This window comes from Dasypus novemcinctus, chromosome 6, assembly GCF_030445035.2.
Source record: "Dasypus novemcinctus isolate mDasNov1 chromosome 6, mDasNov1.1.hap2, whole genome shotgun sequence".
NCBI classification, from domain to species: Eukaryota; Metazoa; Chordata; class Mammalia; order Cingulata; family Dasypodidae; genus Dasypus; species Dasypus novemcinctus.
The window spans coordinates 97,522,469-97,543,750 of NC_080678.1; the positions used below are offsets into that span (position 1 = coordinate 97,522,469).

The window sequence follows — 21,282 nt, forward strand, 5'->3', positions numbered from 1 at the left end:
ATCATGATGAAGAAATGTATCAACAGATTTTTTGTTGAGTCTCAAGGAAGAATTCAAATTCCACTTCCAGGCATGATTGCCCAGAGGGAATGATAAGCCTTTTTGTAGTTTTATTTTCATTTTTTAAAGATCTGATTGTATAATTTTCTTAAATTACTTCAGTTTAGCAAAGTCACTTAATTCAAATAACTTCTCCTTAAAAAGTATTTTTGGTTCTTTACACCAATTTGAGCTTATATTATTACTTTTACACTGTGGGTCTTTATTTGGACATAGGAATTGTGCTTGGTGGTCTGGCCGGATTGGTTTCTTAAACTCACTTTCATAGGAGTCTGTGACCCAAAAACATTGTTTTTTTTAGTGGGGCCCTAATTTGTATGTTATGATTATAGGAGAGAGTAAATTGTGTTTTATATTGACACTCCTCAATCATCAAAGTCAGGTCTTAGCAAATATAACCTAAAAATCACAGTATTTAATTAACACACTAAGGAGGTTTATTCTTTTTAAATGTTTTCTTGCATTTCTAGGGGACAACATCTAAACTAAACTAAAGCCCACTTTCTCTTATGTGCAAATTTTCTGCATGTAATACCTATCCCCTCTGAACCGGGGTGATTCAATACCAAAGTAATAGTCACAGTTATTTGGCAACAAAATACAGAGTTTAATTTTTAAAAATCAGGACTGGATAATATGGACATCATGAAATAATTGAAAATGATATTCAGAAATTGCTTTGTCTTTTTTTTGAGGAAGCAACTCTTAGAGGGAAGCTGCAGGCAATACAACATAGGGTTAAACACACAAGTTTCAGGTAAAGTGTTAGAAATAGTTTATATATGTTTGCAAGTGAAACAAGTTACAGGAGAGAAAACACACTTACCCTAATAAAAAGAACTAAACATGAAAAAAAATAGTTTATATAAATGAATTTTTAAATGATTATATATATGTATAATGGAACAGAGCATAAGAGAACTGATAAATGTTGAATAGAAAGATAACTTTGTAATTGAATATCTAGCAATGATAAAGATGGTAGAAGTGAGAAAATTAGAAGGGTTAAAGGGCAGATTAGACACAAAAGAACAGAAATAATTAAATGCAAAATGCATTCAAAGAAATTCACAGAACTCAGTGCAGAGTCATGGAGAGATGGAAGGTATGAATACAGATTATCGAAATGTAAAACTAAGTGAGCAGATTTGCTATAGGTTGAGTAGAAGTTCAAAAAGATGGAGCTAGCAGGAAGGGGGTCAATATTAAAGAGAGAATTGCTGAAAACCTGACTCCTTAGATTCAGGAATAATAGAACCTAAGCAAGAACAATTAAAATAAATCCATACCTAGACACATAGTGAAACATCAAAATATCTAAGACAGGAGATTTTAAAATCAGAAGAGGAAAATATATTATTGATAAACAATAAAAATTCCATTCAGCCATAGAAAGCAGAAGACATTGAAATAATATCCTCAATACGCTAACATGTAACTCTCACCCTAAAATTTGGTACCCAGTTAAACTATCATTCAAAGGTGAGGGTGAAATAAAACAAGATTTAGATAATTATACATATTGTATATGTCCATCAGACCCTCACTGAAATATAACTACCTTAAAGTATATATTTAGGGGAAAGGAAAGTGAACAAATAAAGAAGGAATGAGATTCAAGAAGCAATGCTATAAAAAATATTTGGGAGTTTAAAACACTGACCTTATAAATGTCAAATTTGGGCAGTATGTAAGAACTAGGTAGATATAAAATATTGGACATAACACCATTTGCATGGGAAAATAGGGATCAGGGCTAAAGAATCCAGAGATCCTCAGTTGCTAGGTACAATGGTTAAATTAAAGTTTAAATGATTAACTTTAGACTTGCTAAGTTGACTATGTAAATTAAAATATATGGGAAACCATGAAGTGAAATAAAACTTGACTTCCATCTCAATAGAGTGGGGGGAGGGATAAATGAAAATGAAAGAAAGGCAGAAATATTGATCAATCTAGTAAAAGACAGGAAAGGATTAAGCAAAACACAGATAAAACATAAATTTAAAGAACAAATTAATAGGGTCCACATAAAATAAACCCGATAATTTAAACAGATTAACCTTGCCTCTTAAATCAGAACACAGGTTGGAGAAAAATCAGTAAGTTAGTTGTTCTTTAGAAGAAACACTCCTAATAAATCTTAAAAGTATGATAAAATTGGGGGAAAAAAGGGATGGAAAAATACACCAGAATATTAACCCAAAATTCTGGCCTTGGATATATTGATATAAAGAAATAAGTGAAACTAACAGTTCACCAGAAAGAGAGCAATTCTGAATTTGTAGGTGCTCAACCTAAGCGCCAATCTGGCTATATACTTTAGAGAAAGACTTGCGTTTTGTGCCCAAGAAACCACCCATTAGAATCTTCCTCATGTCTTTAATCTGGAAAAAAAATTAGGAGGAAACTATCAACAAGAGAATGGATAATGAATTTTGAAGCCTGTATATGATGGGGAATTACTCAACAGGCAACGGAATGGACTAGGAACACTTTATTATGTAATTCTGGATAATAAGATCTATCCAACAGTATGGGTAAATCTTTAAACTAGAGTAAATAAAAGTTCTTTTGACATATACAACATACAACATATATATATACACACACACAATATAAATATAAATTTTTGAAATGTATGTTGTTGAGAGATAATATGTAGGTAATAGCAAACGTGCTAATTTTATTTTTCTGTCTAGACATCTGTGTATACCTTATTCGTCTAAAGCACCTGACAGTACCATCCCAATGGTTTAAATATCCTTTATGGAGCTGTGTCATTGTTTACCTGTTCAACAGAATGTCATTTAAGGAAACACTTTCTGCTTGGGGAATGCGTTTCTGTTGAGTAACAGACTAAATGTTTTCAGAGCCTCCACTCACTACGTGCTTTTTTTCTACAATGAGCTGATTCTCATATGTTGTATAATTCCAGGTATGGTTTCTTCATTGTGAGTCAGCCTGTGAAACATGGGACTGTTACTCCCACACATTATAATGTCATCTATGACATTGTTTGCTTGACCCCAGACACAGTGAGCATTTGACTTACAAGCTGTGCCACATGTATTATAACTTGCCAGTAAGGATCTTCTGATCCCGGTTTTCCTCCAGATCTGTAAAATGAATGGGTCAAACTTGCATGCCTATGTTTTAATCTGTGATGTGACAAATGTGAAAATGTAAATCTAGAGAAAATAGATGTAAATTAAATTAAAAAAAAGAAACTTCCTCTTAGTTTTCTTCCTCCTACAGAGTGTGATTTGTGTTCCTGTGCCTCGCCACTTTGCTCACAAACTGTCTTACCTCGTGGGTCACAGGATTCAGGCACAGCCACACAATTTACTGTCAGAATGTCTCTAATACCTTTGATCTGCCAAAGATTGGGCTTTGTACATTTCAATTTGTAAATTGAAGCTGGACGTTTGCATTATTCTTCTAGATTCATGTTTCAGATTTGACTCATTCTTGATTGGTCATGGGAGAGGCTCAGAGGGATGTATTCTATTTTCAGTAGTATCACTCACTTAAACAAGGCTTTATGCCCCATTTTCCAGAAAGGAAAACCAACAGTGAGAGTTTTGTCTTACAGCTTAGCTTTCCAATATCTTACAAAGTGCATATAATTTAAACAGAGATGAATGCTGCCCTCCAAGAAAAGAGACTCAAATAGAAAATGGTTGACCATTATTCACATGCAAATGGCAATAATGCACATCTATAAACAAATATATTGGAACACTAGCATAAACATAGTTTCCCAAGTACAATGTATATGTGCATTGCATGAAACACTCATTGCTTTGTGAAATATTTATTTTGCTTTGGAAGGACAGGAAATATGAGATGGTGATGGATTTCTGTTAATATTTTCTATTTTTAAATAAGTGACCTATTACTGATATATTATACATAAAATGTTTATGGTATTCTCTGCACTGGGGTGGGAGTTGAATATATATGTTTGGTATAAAAAGATACCAGTGATTTGAAAGTTGGCAGCTTAGAAACATAAATGCATTTCATCATGTTTTTTTGCAGAGAAGGAAAACTAAGACCTTGATTGGCATCTCTAACTTCATTCTATTGCACATGTGCCAAGTGTGATGATGTTTATTTTGATAGCTGCACCATCATCAGGAGGAAATTTTGGATAATTTGTTTGAATGAAGCCATTTTTCCTCCTGAAAGCAGACACATTTTTTTTCTCTCAATATAAACCAATCTTAAGTAGACTCAGAATTTAATGTGCCTGGTATTTGAGAGTGCCCTATTTTCTGATATTCATAGAGTGGTATATTTTAGGGAGTACTTTGTTTCAAACATGCCAGAAAGTGTTATGTCTGAAATTGATAGAACTACTTCAATCATAAGGTAAGTAAATTTGATTTGATATTTAAGCGAGTCTTAGAAGAAATACAATTAAGCAAGAGTTACTTAAACTTTGCCATCCAGTTAAAATTCTAGTGATCAGTACTGCCAATGGTGATCAATCTATTATAGGAGATTGGCTCATAATGAAAGACAAGCAAAGGCAAAATGCTCTTTTCCGAAGCCATGAATTAGACTTAAGGTGACACATTTCTAGGTATCTACAGAAAAAGAAACAAACTTAAGTTAGTATTGAAACTTTCTGTATGTTCCTATTATGCAATATGTACAAATATAATTTATCCATAACAGTATTCAAATTTGTAAATTTAAGAGATATGTTTCAATAAAAGTATATAAACTAAAATAATTAAATCAGATTTCCTTATTTTAAAAATTCATGTTGGCCTTCATATTCTTAACGTACTGTTTGGAGAAAAAAATTGTTGCTTTTTCAAACCAAACAGATATATTTTCTGGACTAGTGGGGAATCTAAACCTTTAGCCTATAGGCTTTAAAAAAAATTAAGTGAAGGGAGACAGGTATTCGATATTTCTAAGAGAAAACCTATGATCCCAAAGGTCTAGGTAAAGCTTCTGTAATTTACCACCATATATAAGTATCCAATTGCTGGGAGGTATCTAATTAAAGGACAATCAGGAATGCATTTGGCCTAAGTGGAAACATTATATATAATCGAATACATTTCCTGATTCTGCCAAGATTGTATAAATTATCCATCAAAGTGATAGCAAGGCAAAGAAGAAAACAGCTTCAATATCTGGCAGGTAGCCCTGATATTTGAGACAAATTTTATGTTTCCTTTGAGATGTCTTCTTTGACACATGGGTTTTTTAGAAATGTGTTGTTTAATCCTCAAATATTTTTGGATTTTCTAGTGGTCTTTCTGTTACTGATTTTTACTTTAATTACATTGTGATCTCAGAGCATACTTTACCTTATTTCTATTCTTCTAAATTTGTTCATGTGTTTTATGGATCAGGGTTTGGGCTATCTTTGTGAGTGTTCACTGGATGCTTGAGAAGAATGTGTATCCTGTTGTTTTTGGAGGAAGAATTCCATTAGTGTCAACTAAATCTAGTTGATTGTTGCTGTTCATGTCAAATGTATTCTTCTGGATTTTCTGCCTACTGGAACTGTTTGTAAATGATACAGGAGCACTGAAGTCTCCAGAGAGATTTGTCTTTTCTCCTTGCAGTTCTACCCTTTTTGCTTCACGTAATTGTTGCTTTATTGTTAGGCACAAATACATTCAGAATTGTTGTGTCTTGAAAAATCTGCCCACTTTTTCATTATGTAATGCCACTCTTTATCCCTGATAATTTTCCTTACTGTGAAATCTGCTTTGTCTGAAGTTAACAGAATTATTAAAGCTTTCTATTTGATTAGTGTTTGTGTGGTGCATCTTTTCCCATCCTTTTTACTTTAAATTCATGTTTGTCTTTATATTTAAAATGGGTTTCTTCAGACAACAAAGAGTTGGGTCATCTTTTTATTTTTTTAATCCACGCTGATAGTCTGTTTTTAAATTGCTGTATTTACACCATGCACATTTAAAGCAATTGACATGCTTGGATTAATATATATCATTTTGTAACTATTTTCTATCTGTTGTCCTTGTTCTTTATTTTACTTCTTTTTTTTTCATTTCTTTTTAAAGAAGCTTTAGACTACATTGAAAATATAGATTCCCATTTACCCTACCTCCTCCCCCACCACTTTTCTCTATTAACATCTTTTTCTTTCTTTTTATGCCTTCTGTGGTTTTGAGTAAGCATTTTATGATTCCATTTTCTCTCCTCTCCTAGCATAAGAAATATATTTCTTTTAAAATTATTTTACTACTTTCTTTAAAGCTTGAAATAGGAATTTTCAAATCCACCTTCAAATAACACTATGTCCTCACAGGTAGTTAAGGTACTTTATAATGTAGTATTAGCAATCCCTCCCACCTGTCACTTAAAATATTGGCTGGAATATGTGTTCTCCCCCACATGGAAGGATGGGAGGAGCCCAGCGCTGGAGAGGCTCCTGCCAGGCCCTGCTGAAACCGCCAGCTCCCTAATGTGCCCCCAAGACTGTGATGCAGCAAGTTCTCAGCTCAGGGATCCCTGCTCTGTTCTCTGTCCCCTCTTGGAGAGCATGGCCTTCCTGACCATGCAGGGCTCCTGCCCGAGGCCAGGGCTGTTATGACTGCTCCTCCCACAGGGAGCTGAGACTCAAACCTCCTCCTGGCCCTGCCTGGCCCTCGTCTGCCCGAGAAGGGCATTAGCGCAGGGACCATGGCTCAGAGCCCAGCCTTGTAGTGGGTGACCTCGCCCCATCCTGGTTTGATGCTCCCAGGACTGGCTGGGTAACGTCCCTCTAATCATTAAGCCGAGGCGTTGGTGCAGGGCCGGCTCCTTTCCACGCCCGCAGAGCCCATGCTCAGGCACCGAGTCCCCTGCGAGAAGCGGGAGATGGAGGCTGATGCCAGCCCTGTCCAGGCCAGGGGACAGGAACTCGCGGGGACCACACGAGGGCGGGGCACGACCTCGGCCTGCAGGCTGTGCATCCTTTAGGCACCTCGGGGATGGACCCCAGGGCCTCTAGATCCCAGCAGAGCGACCTGTGCAGAAACAGGGTGAGGGATACACACGCTTGCTGGCACGCGTTCACCCACACACGTAAAATGTGTGTAAATGGACCCAGTTTCCACACAGAACCTGCAACAGAGCCTGGCAAAGACGCACACAGAATTAAGAGGGCGCATAAACCCTACAAGAAGACCTCGATAACACCCAATTTGGAAATCACACCTGCACACAGCGACTTCAGAATTGTCCCGGCACGCCCAAGACTGCTGTGAGGATCCAGTGGGAGGCGCCCCGTCAAGGCCCCTTCAGGGCCCCTGGCTGGCTCTGTGAGGAGGGGTGCATGCTGCCAGCCTCCCTGCTCCTGTCGCCTTCCCTTCCCGGTCGGCCTCTGGGAAGCCCTCGGTCTGCTCCCCTGACTCCCCTGTCACCGGGGCTCAGCTGGTGAGGGACAGGCTCCTCTCTCCTTGTTTCTGGGGTCCAAAAGTCTCCACATCCAGAAGGTTCTGAAGGCATTTCCCACACAAGAGGGCCTTTCTCAGGCGCTTCTCCCGCCCAGAACCCTCCCCGCTTGCTCACAGCCCCCTCAGCCATCCTCCGCAAAGCCTGGGCATGCCATTGGGCAAGGAGATGAATGTAAGCCAGGAGCGCCATTTGGGAGCCATCTGCACCTCACGGGCCTCCCGACCCCCAGCCCCGCCTGGGCGCCTGGTGCTGAGGCAGGAAGGTCCTGCACCCCTGGCTCAGCCGCATCTGAGACAGACTCCGGCCCGGCCTACCCAGGGCAGGGCCCTGCACCCCAAAATCTCCAGCCGCGTCCCTTCTCGGTTTCCTGATGCCAAGGCCTCCCGTGAGGACAGAGACAGAGGCTCCCCAACATGTGGAGACAACTCTGGGGGCGCTGACAGCCCCTGGGCCGCCTCCTAACTGCCCCTCCCCCTGTCTGGGCCCTGACAGCAGCTCTGCTGGAGTCACATGACCAGTGGGTCACCAGGAGGGACCCTGACGAGTAGGGGCGCCGGGCAGCTGCCTGGGAGCCCCTCTGTCCTCTGTGCAGGGGCTGTGGGGGTGCGGGCAGCACCCAGAGGGCAGGAGCCTGCAGGAGGAAATGCTGCTGGTTCCCAAGGCTTTCCAGCTTCTGGAGCCCTGGGCCTGGATGCCGGCCGCAGCCCCCCCGTGGCTCCACCCCCAGCGGTGCGCGACCCCCAGGCCCCGCCCCAGAGTTCAACCCCAGGCCCCACCCCCTCAGCTCAAACCCAGTCCCCGCCCCCTCAGCCCTGTCCTCTGCTCTGGGGTCTCTGCCTCTGCACAGCCTGGGGCGGGTCAGGCCTGTGCTCTTGGCAGCACCTCTTTGATGTTTCCATGGAAACGCCCCTTGGACAGAAGCACGGAGGGACTCATAGGCTGGGGGCATCTGGAAGTGGCCTGTGGAGAGTTGTGCAGGTTTCTTGGGTCCCTGGAAGCTTCCATGTTAGGCGATAGTGATGCGGGCCATTTTCGGGACTTGGAGTTGTCCTGAACAACATGGCAGGGATGGATGCCAGACATTATATATCCTGCCGTAACCCACTGAATGGGTGGGGGAGAGTGTGACTACAACGTAAACCATTACCCATGCGGGGCAGCAGTGCTCCAAAATGTATTCACCAAGTGCGATGAATGTGCCACGATGATTAAAGAGCTTGTTGATGTGGGAGGAGTGGGGCGGGGGAGCATATGGGAAATTCTTATATTTTTTAACGTAACATTTTAAAAAAATAATAAAAAACTATATTAATTTTGAAAAAAAATATTGCAGCCTTGCGAGCTCCTGAAGCCCCCCTCTCACCATGGGGGCTCCCCCTCCCCAGGCTGGTGTCAAAGTCCAGAGGGTCCTGCCACGCCCTCCCCTGCAGTGGTCAGGGCTCTTGGAACACCTGGCACGTGGCCTGCTGGGACCTCCAGCCAGCGGGTCACCACACTCAGGGGTGTAGCTCCCTCCTACCATATGACGTCAGGACCCTGTGGCCCCTCCTGCCCCTGGGGTGGAGGACGTGCTAGCCAGGTCCTCGGAATGAGTGTCTCCAACAGCCGGCAGTGCAATGTCCTGTTCCTCCTCGTTAGCATTCTCTTATTTATACAACCAGAAGCTCTTAGTCTTTGTGAAACAAATAAAAAGAAAACAGAAAAAAGAATTGACAGAGTCAGGCTTCACATCCTGCAGAGAAAGCCAGGAAGCGCGGTGTGGGGAAGCCGCTTGTACAGTTGACCTGGGATCGAGTCTCCAAATGGGGCCTAAACTGACTGCCGCGCCCCTCCCCAGGGCTTTAAGCCCCTCTCACTCGCTCCTGGCTCTGACTTGGCCCATTGCTTGGCCTCGCCTTATGCGGCATTTTGTCACAGGAACAACCTTCTTACCACCAGCTTGGGAGAGGATTTGCTGGCACACAGACGGCCTGGGAGGTGAGTGGGAAATGCTCTCCCCAAGCCCGTCCTGGGAGCTGGCTGGACAGATGGGGGACTCGGCTGCACAGGAGGGCGAGGGGCAGGAGGGGGAGAGGGGGCTCCCTGAAACAGCAGCAACGCCAGACAGGAAGGCTTTGAAGGTCAGTGGTTATTTGTCCCGGGGTAAGCCTGCACATACAACCTGCATACGCAGAAACGGGCCCCTCCAGAAAAAATTTTTTTTAAACATGGGAGAAATTATGGTTATTTCTTTCAATCAGTATTGATTAAACACCAAAACCTGTTCTTGCCTTACTCAATTGAAAGTTTCAAGAAGACAGGACTGAGGTGGAGAGTTTAGTTTCCTAATTAGTAAGATCAATAAAGACTGGCTGGGAAGTGGACTTGGCCCAGTGGTTAGGGCATCCGTCTACCACATGGGAGGTCTGCGGTTCAAACCCCAGGCCTCCTTGACCCATGTGGAGCTGGCCCATGCACAGTGCTGATATGCACAAGGAGTGCCCTGCCACGCAGGGGTGTCCCCAGCATAGGGAAGCCCCATGCACAAGGAGCACGTCCCGTAAGAAGAGCCGCCCAGGGCAAAAGAAAGTGCAGCCTGCCCAGGAATGGTGCCACAAACACGGAGAGCTGACACAGCAAGATGAAGCAACAAAAAGAAACAGATTCCTGTGCTGCTGACAACAGAAGCGGACAAAGAAGATGCAGCAAATAGACACAGAGAACAACCAGGGTGGGGGGGAAGGGGAGGCAAATAAATAATAAATGAGTCTTTAAAAAAATAAATAAATGAAGAATGGCTAACTAGAATATGTCACCAGAGAAGAGAGTGTAGTTATGGAATGGAAAGCTGGGTTTAATCTGAGCAGAATCAGTAAAAAGTAGTTTGGAAATGTTTGGAAATGAATAGAAATGGTGAGAGCACATAAGAGAATTTGTCATCAGAATTGCTAATATATAGGTATGACAGTGGTTTGCTTTTTTTTAAATAATGAAAATGCTCTAAAATTGATAGAAATGATGAATACCCAATTCTTGATTATACCAATGGATTTTACACTTTAGATAAATTGTAAGGTTTATGAATAAAAAACATAATAAGGTGGGTTGGGGAAAAATACACCAAATGTAAGATATGGACTGTAGTTAGGAGTAATACTTTTATGATGCTCTGTTATAGTTTGCTATGCTTCACAACAATGCAAGGTATTAGTGGTGGGGTGATGTGTGGGAGCCCAGTATGATGTTTTGTAAGTGTACAACTTATACTACATACCTATTATTTATGTATGTTCATGTATGAATGATATATTTCAATAAATTTTTTAAATGAAAAAATAATATAATAGAGGATGCCTGGGCACCCTCAGTCACAGCTGACTTTGCAGACCCTCCTGAGGTGCTCAGGGACCCCACACCAGGATCTGGGGGCCTGTGGGCCTGGTGATTTCACAAACACAGAGAGACCGTGGGCTGCGCCTGGTGGGAGGACACTGCTCACTAAAACTCATCCTTCTTGGGTGTGGATTCTCCAGCAGGGGCAGATGGAACCAGATGGGGAATTGTTTTTCTTCTCTAGTGGAGAGGACACAGTTCAGTGGAATCCTTCTGGGCTTGGGCACAGTTCGGGGCACCTGGACAGAGAAGTCGTGCTTCCAGCTAGTGGCCTTGGGGTCTCCTCACCACCTTCTATGACACGTTCAGAATGTGGGACTCCAAAGTGGGAAACCAGGGACATGGAGAAAGGAGATGAGAAATTCAAAGGCTTCTCTTTGCATGAAGTTAGGGAGGGAGACACAGGACTGGATTCACATGAAACAGGCTCTTTGGGCTTTTTCATGGAGTGGAATTTGGCAGATGGATGAAGACGAGGTGCTGTGAGAGGCACAATCAATGCCCATCCCCACGGGGCCCTGGGATGCGTTATTCTAGCAGGTGGAGCGTACATGCATCTCAGAGAGGACAGAAACTCACCATGTAATAAACTCTTTTAATCATCAGCAACAAATGCCAACATCTTTTTACTGTAAAACCAAAACTATGTGTCCACCTCAGCAAGTCAACAATCCTGGCCCTTTGGTGCTTTCGCCTTAGGGCTTTGCAGGCAGGGCTCATGGAGGGCAGGCGGCCTGTGCCCGGGAACAGGGCGAGACCAGTGGCAGCATCCGGGAGGACTGAGAATATGCACCGGGGGAATGGCAGCACCCCGGGCACACGGGGAAGGGGACACTCTCACAGTTGGGAGAAAGGCGCAGTCTTGGGTCAGAGATCACCGGCAACCTCCAGGCCCTCATTGGGGTGAAGGCGAAGCACCTCCCCTGTAGGTAGAGAAGAGACAGGAGGTCATGGAGAAGTCATTTGATTTGGGTCCAGAGGCTGCAGTTTCCTTGGCCCCGTGGGCTGGGCTCAGGCCCCACCTGGACCTGTAGGGTCCTATATGCTTTTTTTCTCCCTGGAGTGCTGGCATCCAGCCTCTACTCCCACTTGGAGGGTTTGGCTGTCACCCCCTCTATAGAGGCTCCCCTGCCCTCCCCAGGGAGTCTTAGGTGCTCTGACCTCTGTCCTTGGCTGCTGCTCCTCCATGGACTGGGAGACTTGGGAGTGAGGGTGAGGCCTGACTTCCTTCCAGGGCCCCAGAAAGCCCGGGGAATAAATTCCAGAGGTAACACCTTAAACTATTAAAACATCCAGTGTGCAAGTAAAGACTGCAAGGCATATAAAGAGGCAGGAATTGATGGCCCAGTCATAGGAACAAGATAAAACATCAGAAACCATCAACAAATAAAACCAGACTTTGAACATAAAAAGACTTTTAGAAAATGATTTTGAATATGCTCAAGGAGAGAATGGAAAACATGTATAAGGAACTAAAGGACATCAGGAAAATTATATGTGAAAAAAATGAGAATTTCAATAAAGAGAAATTATAAAAGGGAACCCAACAGAAATAGTGGAATTAAAGACCACAATAATGGAATTTAAAATTCCTTGTATGGGTTCAATAGCAGATTGGAGCTGGCAGAAGAAAATATCTGTGAACCTGAAGAGAAGATGATTGAAATTATTTAGGCTGAGGGGCAGAAAGGAAAAAGAATGAAGAAAAGCAAACAGAGAGACCAGGAGACTTGTGGGACATCAAGTTTACCAATATATGCATTATGGGATTCCTAGAAGAAGACAGAGTGAAAGAGACTAAGAGACTATTTGAAGAAATAAAGCAGGCAAACTACCCAAATTTAAGTAAAGAAATGAATATACATATCCAAGAATTATAATGAACTATGAATAAGATAAACTCAAAGAGATCCGCAACCACCACATTATAATCAAACTATCTAATGCCAAAGACAAACAGAGAATCCTGAAAATTACAGGAGACAACAACACATCATCTTCAAGGGAGCTTCAATAAGAAGTTCCAATTTCTCATCAGAAACCACTGAGGCAAGAAGGCAGGGGGATTGTGTATCAGTTTGATATTATTGACGAATTCCAAAAAGAAATTGGATTATATTTGTACACTTATCTTTTCCTCTGGGCATATTAGACTATATTGGATTCAGAGGCTTACTTAATTAAGTAATTAGCTAATCTTCTTGTGCCAGTAGGGCATTGAGCCCCCACCCTTGGTGGGTGGGGACTCACAGATAAAAGGCATTGCAAAGGACAGAGTTGGAGGTCTTCTGATGTTGGAGTTTTGATGCTGGAGTTTGATGCTGAAGGCTTAAGCTGGAGTTCCAGGACGTAAGCTCACAGAGGAAAGAGAAGTCAGTCCCAGGAAGAAAGGAACCTTGAATGCAGAGAAAAGCAAGCCCCAGGAACGTAGGAACCCAGAAAGCCTGAACCCTCACAGACGTTGGCAGCCATCCTGCTCCAAATAGACTTTGGTGAGGGAAGTAACTTATGCTTTATGGCCTGGAATCCATAAGCCCCTACCCCAAATAAATACCCTTTAAAAAACCAACCAATTTCTGGTATTTTGCATCAGCACCCCTTTGGCTGACTAATACAGATGACATATTGAATATGCTGACAGAAAATAAGTGCCAACCAAGAACTTTTATCTTGAGTAACTGTATTTCAAAAATGAGGGAGAGATTAAGAAATTCCAAGATAAATAAAGGCATAAGCATAGGGAGTTCATCATCATTAAACTTGGACTATAAGCAATGCTAAAGGGAGTTCTTCAGATTAAAAGCAAAAGGTCAGTAGATGGTAGAACAAAGCTGCATAAAAGAATAAGGATCTCTGATAAAGGTAAGAGCATGGCTAATTATAAACACCAGTGCTTTCAATTTGTAACTCAGTTTTCACTTCTTATGGGATCTAAAATGCAAATGCATAAAAGTAATGATACACCCATGGGTTGGGACACCCAACCTTTAAAATGTATAAAGATTTAATTTGTGACAAGAACACATAAAGAATGGGGGGCAGAAGGCTATGGAACATAGTTTGTAAATGTTGTTGAAATTAAGCTGGTAATAAATCAAACAAGATTGTTAAAGATTGAAGATGTTGAATTTGTACCCCATGGTAACCACTTTTGTTAAGAGGCTAAATGCATACCCTATGGTACACATTTGTTAAGGTATTAAAATGTGTACTCCATGGTAACCTCAATGTATATCAGAAGAAGGCATGCAGAAATAAATGAGAAAGTGTTCAAAATGGTTCACTATGAAAGGAAAAAATAATACAAAAGAAGGCAATGATGGGAGAATTGAGGAACAAAAAAGGAATAAGAATTGCAAAATCCAAATAAACTGGCAGAAGGGCCTGTGTTACCAGTAGTCACTTTAAATGTGAATGGGTTAAACTCTCCAGTCAAAAGGCAGAGATTGGCAGAATGGATAAAATAGCATGGTCCAATTTTATGTTGTTAAGAAGAGACTCTCCTTAAATTCAGACACAAGTAGGATTATCAAAAGGGATCCAGTATGGGTATACTTATATACAATATTAATATACTCATATATTATACTAAAATGCTAATACCTAATAAAACAGACAAAGTAAAAAAACTATTATAAGGGACAAAGAAGTACAATACATATTGACAAAAGGGTCAATTTATTGAGAATGCATATATGCACCTAATAGCAGCACTGCAGAATATATGAAGTAAATATTGAGAGATTGAATGGAAAAGTAGATAGTTCTACATTAATAGTAGGAGACTTCAATGCACCACTTTCCATAATGAATAGAACTTCTAGACCGAAGATCAATAAGGAAAGAAAGACTTAAACAATACTATAAACCAACCAAACCTGATGTATATACAAATACTTCATCCAACAACAGCATAATACACATTCTTCTCAAGTGCATATGGCTCATACTGTAGGATAGACAATAAGTTACACAATGGAATCTTAGACATTATACCACCACCATGAGCAACAAAAGGAAAAACAGTTAAATTGGATTTCATCAAAATTATAAACATTTGTTCATCAAAGGGTATTATCAAGAAAGTGAAAAGACCATCTACATAACTGGAGAAAACATTTGGAAACCATGTATCTGGTAAGGGTTTGATATCGAGAATAAATAAATGAATCCTACAACTTATCAACAAAAAGTTAAACCACCCAACTGAAAAATGGGCAAATAATTTGAATGGACATTTCTCCAAAGAAGATACACAGTTGGCAAATAAGCACTTGAAAAGATGTCAACATCACCAACCATTAGGGAAGTGCAAATCCAAACCAGAATGAGATATCACCACACATCCTGAGAATGGCTTTAATTAAAGAAAAAATAAAAATAAAGACCACAAGGCAAAGAGCATGTTGGTGGCCACGTTCAGTCCCCTGGGGCCTATGTGCTCCTGAGCACCACTTCCCAGGGCTGGGGACTCCGTCTGTGGGCAACTGTCACAAGGGAAAAGCACTGTGGGTGACCACCCGCCATGGGGGCAGCACCCCTGCCTGCTCACCATGCTCCCCAACGAGGGCCACATCAGTTGCACAGAGCTGCAGTTCTCCATAGCAAGAGCACACAGGAGTTCCAGTTTGCCCTGCAAAGGGGACATGGCATGAGGACATGGCATGGTGGGGTGACACTGCCAGAGAGGGTCAGGCACCCCAGCTGAACCCCAAGAACACGCAAAGCTTGGGAGCAGGAGCCTGGCAGCCTGCATGCCTGCTGGGGTGGTGGTCACTGTGGTCACAGCGTCAGAATCTGGAACAAGACACTCTTTTGGTGTGGGGGTGTCAATGGTTCATTTAGGGGACAAGGCCACAGGCTGGAGGAGCTACACCAGGAGCCAGGAAAGGTCCCTGAGGGGAGCATTATGGGGGCACAGGGCGCTGGGCAGCAGCCCAAGGAGGGGCAGGGAGGCCTGTGCTCCCAAGGTAGAGGGAGGGGAGGGGCAGGGGGGCAGGCTTGCAGCCCCTGGGGGCATGGGGCCCTCTGCTTTGTGCCCACCCTGGCCCCTGGCACCTAGGGAGAAAGCCAGATGCCCAGGACCCTCGCCACCCCACAAGTGGAGACTTCTGGTTGGACCTCTGCACCTCAAGCTCAGCATGACAGGGGCCCTCCTCACCTCCATTTGGCTCAGACACCCGGTGTCCAGGCAGTCACAGCGGGCGGGCATCACCATGGGCCGCGGCGGGCTGCAGCACACTGTCTGTAGGAAGAGAAAGCGTCTGCTCCAGGGCGGCACAACCGGGAGGGCTGGTGCTGCCACTCAGCCGATGTTTGTGGGGTGAATAAGGAACAATCGAGTGAGGGACCCCGGATTCCATCAGCAGCGCCCACGCCCCCAGGGAGCATCCTCTGGGGCAAACAAGACAGCATCTGGCTCGTCCCCAAAGTGCTGCAAAGATCCCCTGTCCCCTCGCTCCTCTGACGCCCCCATTGGCAGAGCCTCCTTGAGGCTGTGCCCTGTGTGGGGCCTGGACCAAGGGCTCCAGAAGAGAGGGGTTCACGCCTGCAGCCGTGCTCTCTGGGGGGAGCCGTCTATAACAGGACGTGCCCAGGACGTCACTAATGAATGGGTGGCCACAGAGAAGTGGGGGCTCTGTCCACTCCAGGAGCCTCATGAAGGAGGAAACGTGACTCAGGAGGAGCCTAAAGGCAGAGGACAGAGGGGACCAAGGACAGCACTGTGTGGTCGAGGCACGAGGCCAGCCAAGGACCCTGAGGGCTGCAGTGACTGGCACCGGAACCTGTGGACCCAGGAGAAAGCTGGACTTCTGGCCTCCAGACCAGAGACAGTGACCTCTGGGTTCAAGCCACCCGGTGCATGGCATTTGTCAGAGCAGCCCTGGCAAATGAAGACACCATGTGCTGGGCCAGCCAGGGGTCCACGCATGGGCAGGGGATGCCCCTCAGCCACCAGGCTCCAGCTTTGAAAGCGCGACCACCCCAGGCCCACCTGGTCCCATGGCTGCTGCCCTGAACCTGGCCCTGGGCTCCCCTGGGTGGGCGTCCCTCACAGCTCTGTGCCAGAGAAGCTCCCTCGCCCACTCTCAGCCATGCAGGCCCCAAGGGCTGACCTGGCCAGGCCCCTCTGCCCACCAGGAGACCGTGATTAAGACAAGGGCATGGAAGATTCCAGAGCTGGGTCCTTGCAACATGAGGCTCCTTTTCCAGAAGCTTCCCCAAGTCCTGGGTAAGTGCCATCCTGCCAGCCAGCAGGGGTCAAGTGTCCCACTTGTCTCAGGAGGGTCTGTGGCAGACCCCCCACAGGCTGCCCACACTGCCCCTTTGGTGGGAGCCTGGGAAGGGGGATGCCTGGTTTCCCTAGCAGTGCCCGTCCCCCTACCCCTGCATCCCCCTCCTCCTGCTCTGCAGGCTCTTGGCACAGGCAGTGGAGCTCCTGGGGTGGGAGTAGACCCCTCCATGGGCCACAGGAGGCTCGGTGCATGGCAGATGAGCTCACAGGAAGTCAGGACGCACTTAGGACTTACCCTACATGGGTCCGGTGGCTTCTTTTTACACTAGAATGTTAAAAAGACATAGCCAAATAAGATTAATAAGAAAAAGAAATAATACTAGCATTTAAAATAACAAGTAACATACAAAAAAAAACTTTAAAAATAAAAATAGTATAATAATTTTTTAGACATTGTGTCTTTCATCACTGTAAGGTCTGTTGTCTTGTATGTACAGTAATAATTTCTCCTGTATATTCCCCCAGGGTCTTATTTTTTCCACTTTATTTTCAAAGAAGCTTTAGGTTACAGAAATGTGGGAAGAGGTCCACCTGGGGCATGCCTCGAAGGCATATGAATATGTTCAAGCGTTCACTGTCTGGATGGTTGAGGACCCACACAATAACCAAAGAATATTGAATTCCCATGCTGGGGAGTGCTGCTGCATTCTCTAACAGCATGGCAAGAATCTCCCAAGTTCAAGGGCAGTGCCTAGTGAAGGAGGAGAGACCATGATGCTAGGCCCTCGATATTGACGACCGTACTTACAGACCTGTCCTTGTGAATTTGAAACTTAGCCTAGTGTTATACATTGCCTAAGAGTTACCTCCTGAAATCCTCCTTGTTGCTGAAATGTGGCCTCTCTGAAAGCCAAACTCAGCATATAAACACACTATCCTTTTCCCAGCATGGGACATGATGCCTGTGGATGAGCCCCCCTGGCACCGAGGGATTATTACCAACACCAACCAACAACCAACAACGCATGCAAAGACCTTGACCAAAAGGGGGAAATATTCAATACAAATGAGTTTTTGTGGCTAAGAGATTTCAAAGTGAATCAGAAGGTCATTCCAGAGGTTACACTCTGTGCATCTCAGCAGGCTCAGCAGGATCCCATTGACTGCCACGGTAAACAATGCCTCAAACAGCAGGGCTCCTAAGAGCTAGAGACACCCAAACACCAAAAGCAGCACAGAGCAGCTCAGGAGTTAGGCACCCTATCAGCTGGCCTTACTCTGGAATCTATGCTCCTCAGTGTAACAGACTTAGACTCTTGTATAGTTTCCCTAAACAAGGCTCTTCTGCCCCTTTTATTTGAAATATCATTAGCACTCTACTTATTAAATGTATGTTCCAGAGACTTAAAATCTTTGGTCCATCCATGTGCCAGTTGGGTCCTGAATCTCAGCAGAGTTGCAGCACCTACTCTCCAGTTCATTGTACTCATCCAGCACAACTAACAAGGAGATGATGATGGACAACGCCCATCCCAAGGAACAGAGAGTGTCTGCAACTGCAAGCAAGAGAGTAACATTCACCTACCGCCTGGGAAACAGGGTCCCTCTCAATCAGAAACTGCATCACCATTGTCAAATCCTCAAGACTGTGGAATGAACACTGGACTAAAGTAGACTTATTACTATTCTATTATAGACATTATTCTAGCAATGGAAGAACTTCTATCATTGATATAAAGGCAGTGGCCACCAGAGGTTCTGGGGGAGGGGAGAGGGAAGAAGAGGTGTCACGTGAGGGGAATTTCAGGACATTGGAGTTGTCCTCCAGGACAGGGCAATGATGGGTACAGGGCATTATGGATTTTGCCATAACCTACGAAACTGTGCAGGACAGAGTGTCAACTGTAATGTAAACTAGAGTCCATGGTTAGTAGCAATGCCTCAATACGTGTTCATCAATTTTAGCAAATGTGCCACACTAGGAAAGGTTGTTATTGATGTGGGAAAGTGTGGGATGGGGAGATGGTGAGGTTTTTGGGAATCCCTTATGTATATATTTTTTATGTAGCATTTATGTAATATAAAGCTCCTTTAAAAATATATATTAAAAAAAAGACATAACCTGTGCTGGAAGGTGCGGTTTGGGCTCAGCCTCAGCCCCTGGGAGAGGTGGGGACCCTGCTCAGAGCCGCGGGGCACAGACTGATGCCTGCAGGGCTGTGGCCAGCACAGCTGCCTCTGAGCCTCAGTTTCCTCCTTTGTCACAGGGACACCACCCCTCCCTGGAGGGCTGGGGCAGGCCAGGCAGGCTGAGGCCACCCCAAGCCAAGAGCCCTTTGCGGGATGGTCCCCACTGGCTTTCCCTCAAGCGCTCCCTGGGCAGGGACCCGCCTGCTCCTTCTCTGCCCCCCATGCCACCCCCACTTTCTCCTCCTCCTCCCTGCAGCCCTCGGGATGGTCATCCAGCCCCTCGAAGTTCCCTCCTTCCTGACCCAGGAGCACTCCTCTCTGTCCTCCTGCTGCCCTGCTGCACGCTGGCCTCTGGTCACCTCTAGAAGGGCCGTGGGCACCAGAGCAGCCTGGCCCAGCATGCACAGCCTCCCCGTGAGCACCACGTGGCAGGCGGGGCCAGAGGCCAGGGCACTGCTAGGCTCTGGGGGGGGTGGAGCCTGAGCCGTGGTCAGTCTTGGGAGCTGCTGGGACCTGCCCCCAGGAGGGTGCCACCGGGTGGGCCAAGGGGGCGTGTGCTCACGGGCCAGCAGATGTAGCAGAGGCAGCACAGCAGCAGTGGGCCTGTCAGTGACAACACGCCGACCACCACGGGGAGCAGGGGGAATTTTCGGGGCTTGGCAGGGATGCTGGTGGTCATCATCGTGGTCGTCATGGTGGTGGTGGTCTTTTTGGGGTGTGGTTTAGTTTGGGCCTGGCGTGGAGTGTTGCGAACGGGGGTGGTAGGGTGCTCTCCCTGTGGAAGGACCACAGCCTTGCATGGCCCCCTCCCGGCTCCTGCCCCTGGACCCTCGTGTCCACTGCCCTTTCCCCTCAGGCCCCCATCTCGAGGGACCCCAGGGGGGTCAGGAGTCCAGGGCCGAATCCCCGGAGGGCCCTGGCAGGGACCAGGACCGTGGTCACTGCCTGCGACCGTGCCCCGAGCCCCTGCCTCCGAGGCCTGCCAAGATAGCCCGGAAGCTTCTGGGCTGAAGGACCCAACCCCAAGAGGAGGCCTCGGCTGACAAGGATGGGGCTGTGGGGAAGCAGAGGACACAGCACCCAGATGGCTGGGGGCCGGCCGCCCAGAGGCCAGGCCCCCCATCTCCTGAGCCCCTCCCAGCTCTCCACACGCTGGTGGAGGGAAGGGCCCATCCTGCCTGGTAGGCGCCTGGGAGGTGCAGGGAGACTTCCCAGAAAGCCCACGCTGGGCCAGGGTCTGAGGGCGTCGGGCAAGGGGAGGCATGAGTGTTGTCAGCAGCTGGCTGTGTCCTCGGGGCTGCTCCCTGACACATGCCTGCGGCCAGCGCCGTCCTCCCGCCTGGCCCCCTGCCCCAGCCTCTCGCTCTCCACCGCCCGAGGCCTGCTGCCCGGGGACGGGACGTCCACCTGCCTGGAGCTGTGGGCGGCTGCCCTGGCGGGGGCTCCTTCAGGCCCACAAGCCTCCCCAGGGCCAACCCCCATCCACCCCTCCATCCCACCAAGCTGTCCCGTCCACAACAGGGGACGAGCTTCCTGTAGGGCTCAGGGGCAGCGGGCAGAGGGGCAGCCGAGGACGCCTGCACGATGGCAGCGGGCGGTGCCATGAGGCCTGGGAGGGGGCCAGACCCCCACAGGCCTCCCAGCTCCCCTGCTGGGAGGGGCCTCAGCAGAGGGTCCCCCACTCCATTGCCTGGACCCTGACCAGGAGGGTGGGCCCTGGGGCCCACATGGCCAGAGGTGCCGCAGGCCTGGACTCTGGTCCTGGTGGACCCCTACCCCACCCACTCACCCTGGCTGCCAGCTGCCCCCCAGTGTGTCTGCATCAGGGCTGGGCTGACAGGCCCCATAACGGGGGCACCCCACCCAGTACTCACGCACAGGACACTGGTGAAGCTAAGGTTGTTGGCAAAGAAGTTATTCCCTTTGTTGAGGCTGATTTCAACGAAGACCTTCCTAAAGCACAGAGGGGATGGGCCGGTGACAAGCAGGTC

General features: G+C 46.2%; 1 protein-coding gene across 1 annotated transcript in view; it reads right to left on the reverse strand.

Annotated features, from left to right (window-relative positions):
- LOC105744277 (anthrax toxin receptor-like) overlaps window positions 1-21,282 on the reverse strand; it is a 68,111-nt gene that overhangs the window by 10,943 nt on the left and 35,886 nt on the right. The window contains exons 12-15 of the mRNA XM_071215559.1: window positions 21,166-21,244; window positions 19,854-20,066; window positions 17,397-17,426; window positions 16,028-16,111 (exon numbers count right to left, since the gene is read on the reverse strand). Of these exons, the coding sequence (XP_071071660.1) occupies window positions 16,028-16,111; window positions 17,397-17,426; window positions 19,854-20,066; window positions 21,166-21,244 (406 nt within the window). The remainder of the gene's footprint in view (window positions 1-16,027; window positions 16,112-17,396; window positions 17,427-19,853; window positions 20,067-21,165; window positions 21,245-21,282) is intronic.